General features: G+C 51.4%; 1 protein-coding gene across 3 annotated transcripts in view; it reads right to left on the reverse strand.

Moving 5' to 3' along the window:
• Nucleotides 1–541: 541 nt before the first annotated feature.
• Sipa1l2 (signal induced proliferation associated 1 like 2) overlaps nucleotides 542–3,418 on the reverse strand; it is a 154,430-nt gene continuing 151,553 nt past the window's right edge. For all 3 annotated transcript variants that reach the window (XM_021220025.2, XM_029532387.1, XM_029532388.1), the window contains one exon: nucleotides 542–1,764. In XM_021220025.2, coding sequence (XP_021075684.1) covers nucleotides 1,618–1,764 — 147 coding nt within the window. In that variant the 3' untranslated portion in view covers nucleotides 542–1,617. The remainder of the gene's footprint in view (nucleotides 1,765–3,418) is intronic.

The raw sequence follows: 3,418 nt of genomic DNA on the forward strand, positions 1-3,418 counted from the left end.
TACTGTTTTGTCATACAACTGCCTTACAAATGACTCTGAATTCCTGGAGTAAACACCAACTTATGAGTTGGATGTGGTGGCATGAATCTGCAAGTCCAGGTCTCGGGTGCTGAGGCAGGAGGACTGAGCTCAGGTAAACCTGGGCTATATAGTGAGCCCTGGCTTAAAACCAACTGACTAAATAGTTCCCCACCCCAAAGGCAGCTTGAGCAAGTTTTCACCCCAAGATGAAGTTTATCTGCTTATAAAATGGGGAGCTCCAGAGCCTTCCAAGGACAGACACTCTTGGGATCAAGGGGACCTGAAGCTGAGAGAGTCGTGTATGTGACACCTTCCGAGGATGGACACTCACGGGATCAAGGGGACCTGAAGTTGGGAGAGTCGTGTATGTGACATGTAGTAGTGAATCCCTAGCACTCTGAACCAGCAGGAGGCTAAGAGGTGGCTAGACAGTTCTGAACATGGACCAGGGTCTGAAATGAACCCACAGGGATGACTGACATGTCACAGTCCACACAGACAGGCAACACTGCTTCTGATGTTGACTTCTTTTGAACATTTATTAAAAAAGCAAAATGTATGTTCATCTCAAATATAACAGTTAAAAATGGAGAAGCAATACAAACAACGTGTTAGCCAGCAGCATCCGGTCCTCAGCTCGCCCACCTGCTTCAGTCGGGTCCAGGTGAGCTCAGTCACTGCCTGCCTGCCTCCCGCCTTACAGCTAGCGCAGGTGAAACAAAATCATATAAAATTAACAAGGTAGGGTTAAATAAGCTTAAATAAGAGTGTTAAATACAAGACACTTTATCAGAGGTTCTGTACAAAGATAAACAGATCTGGTGTTGGACACAGGATCCTGCTGACACTCAGCATCGGGGGCTCTATCAGGGAGGGTAGACTGACTGTCTGCAGCAGAGCAACTACAAGAAAGCAAGCTACGCACGCGGGAGTGACTACCGACAGGTCCAGCCGTTCACAAGGCATACGCATCTCTTTTTAAAAAAATTCAGAACACTGTTAATATTCAGGCACCGTTTGTTCCTGCAAATAAATATGTCTCTACAGCAACAGCGTTCGTGCTAGTGTTAAACTTCAGGGTCTGTTTCTGACAGAGCTCTGCAGACTGCCTACTGCGCGCCCTTCTTATTGCTATGATAATGCGGCTGTGGAAATAAAACTACTGTACATCCAAAAAAATAGAGCACCTTTAACATTAAAGTACATGTCTGATTCTCTGCCTCCCTATTTATTTTACAACCCTACAGCCCTGCCATCGTACACTGGCTTAGCATCTCTGCAGGTCACCTGCTTAGGTTCTCTCCCCGCAGGAAGCTGAGGCCCGAGCATCGCCAGGGAAACCACTCAGCTACAGGCTATGTCAGTGTCCACCAGCAGTTACATTCATCTCCTGCTGCAGCTACACCGGAGGCCAGGCCCCTGACCTGCCTGCTGGGGTGAGTAGAGACACAGACAGACGGTGAGACATCTACCTACAGGTGATGGAAAGCACATGGAAAAACTGCATTGCTGACTTGGAAGGGACCACGGGTAGGCAGGGTGGCAGGCAGGCAGGCCGACCAGCCCGTGGTCCCACGGTGAGGAGCAGCGAGCTGATCAGGCCTTCTTGTCAATGGTGCTAAAAAACCACTCGGTGAACTTGCGCAGCTGGGCTGTGGCCGTCTGTGACTCTTCCTGCAGCCGCATGTTGTCCTGCCTCAGGTGCTGGACCTCAGCCTGCAGTACAGCCTTGTCCTGCTTCTCCTGTATGGATCGGAGACAGATGGTGTTACAGGGCAGCTGGCCACCTGCTCCCACTGAGCTGCACGAGGGCCCCTGGGTTTTGCTGCTCACAGACACTGTAGTCTCTCTAGCCTCCTAGTTCCCTCCATTCTTGAGGAGGAACGGAGCCGCTGTGTAGGAAGGCTACCAGTCAGAAGCTATGCGACCCCATTCCACCTGGAAGAGAGGCGGCAGCTAGGTTGGTGGGACCTCTCCTGATTTGCATGGCATCTCCAGCTGGCTTCTTCTCTGAGACTGGCACCCATGCGGCAGCTTCGATGCTAATTCTGGGACAATTGCTCGGCCTCTCACGTCCGTCATCCTTCTGGTAATGGCGGAGCCCCATGCTGGCCTTCCAAGTTTGCCTCTCAAGAGTGCACACTAGGACTTCCCAAGTAACTGTTTTAGGCGCTTCTACCATGACAACTACATGACAAGCTTCAGCTCTCCAGAGCTGAGGGACAGAACAGTCATAGCAGCTCCTGTTCCTGCTGTGCCACTCAGGGGTGAGCAGCTGAACTACTGGGAGCGCTTGCTTCACCTCCTCAAGGTGTCTACTTCCATCCTTCAACAGCCTCCGGTTCATCCCCTAACTCTTTACCCTGTCCGTATGTCCTGTCTCTAAGAACTCCTCACCACTAATGGACAACTCTAGAGCCCGGTTCCTCTTCTCTCTCCAACCCACAACGTACTACACTTAGCACTGATGCCATAGCCCCTTCTAGAGCAGTGTCACGTGTTTTGCTTTCTGGCCCCTGCCATGACCTGTTTTCAGAGGAAGCTTCCTGGTGCCCACCCCTCCACTGTCTTCTAAGCCCACCTGGATGACCAGCTCCCACCCCCAGCTATTCCTGCTCCACACTGCCATGTCTTCCTTCCCAAGTGCTCCTGCATGGAAGGAGCTGTGCTGGTATATACCTGCTCAGGCAGCTCACACTGTTTCCAGATGGGCTCATCAGGGACTGCATCACATCGGCCCTGATGTACTACACACCCCAGCCCCCCCCCCCCCCGTGTCTCAATTGTTCTCTTGATTTCTAATCTAGACCAAGTTAGTTAAACTCAACTTCTTCTGTGTCCACATCTGCAAAGGAGATAAAGCAGTGAGCTGCTGTGTCTGCTTGCCTGGGGCTGGGGCTCTGCTGGGTTGGAACAAATCCCAGGGCCTGGGAAACTTCTTAGCTCAGGCAGACTTGGGTAGGGGGCCCTGGAGCTGGCTCATGTGCACGCGCACGCGCACGCGCGCGCGCACACACACACACAGACAGAGACACACAGAGACACACACACAGACACACACACACACACAGACACACACACACACACAGACACACACACAGACAGACACACACACACATACACACACACAGAGACACACAGAGAGACACAGACACATACAGACACAGACACACACACAGACACACACAGACACACAGAGACACACACACAGACACATACAGAGACACACAGAGACACACACACACACACACATACACACACACACAGAGACACACACACAGACACATACAGACACATACACACACACACAGAGACACACAGACACATATAGACACACACACATACACACACAGAGACACATACAGACACAGACACACAGACACAGACACAGACACAC

The sequence above is a fragment of the Mus pahari genome, chromosome 20 (assembly GCF_900095145.1).
Source record: "Mus pahari chromosome 20, PAHARI_EIJ_v1.1, whole genome shotgun sequence".
In the NCBI taxonomy this organism is placed as follows: Eukaryota; Metazoa; Chordata; class Mammalia; order Rodentia; family Muridae; genus Mus; species Mus pahari.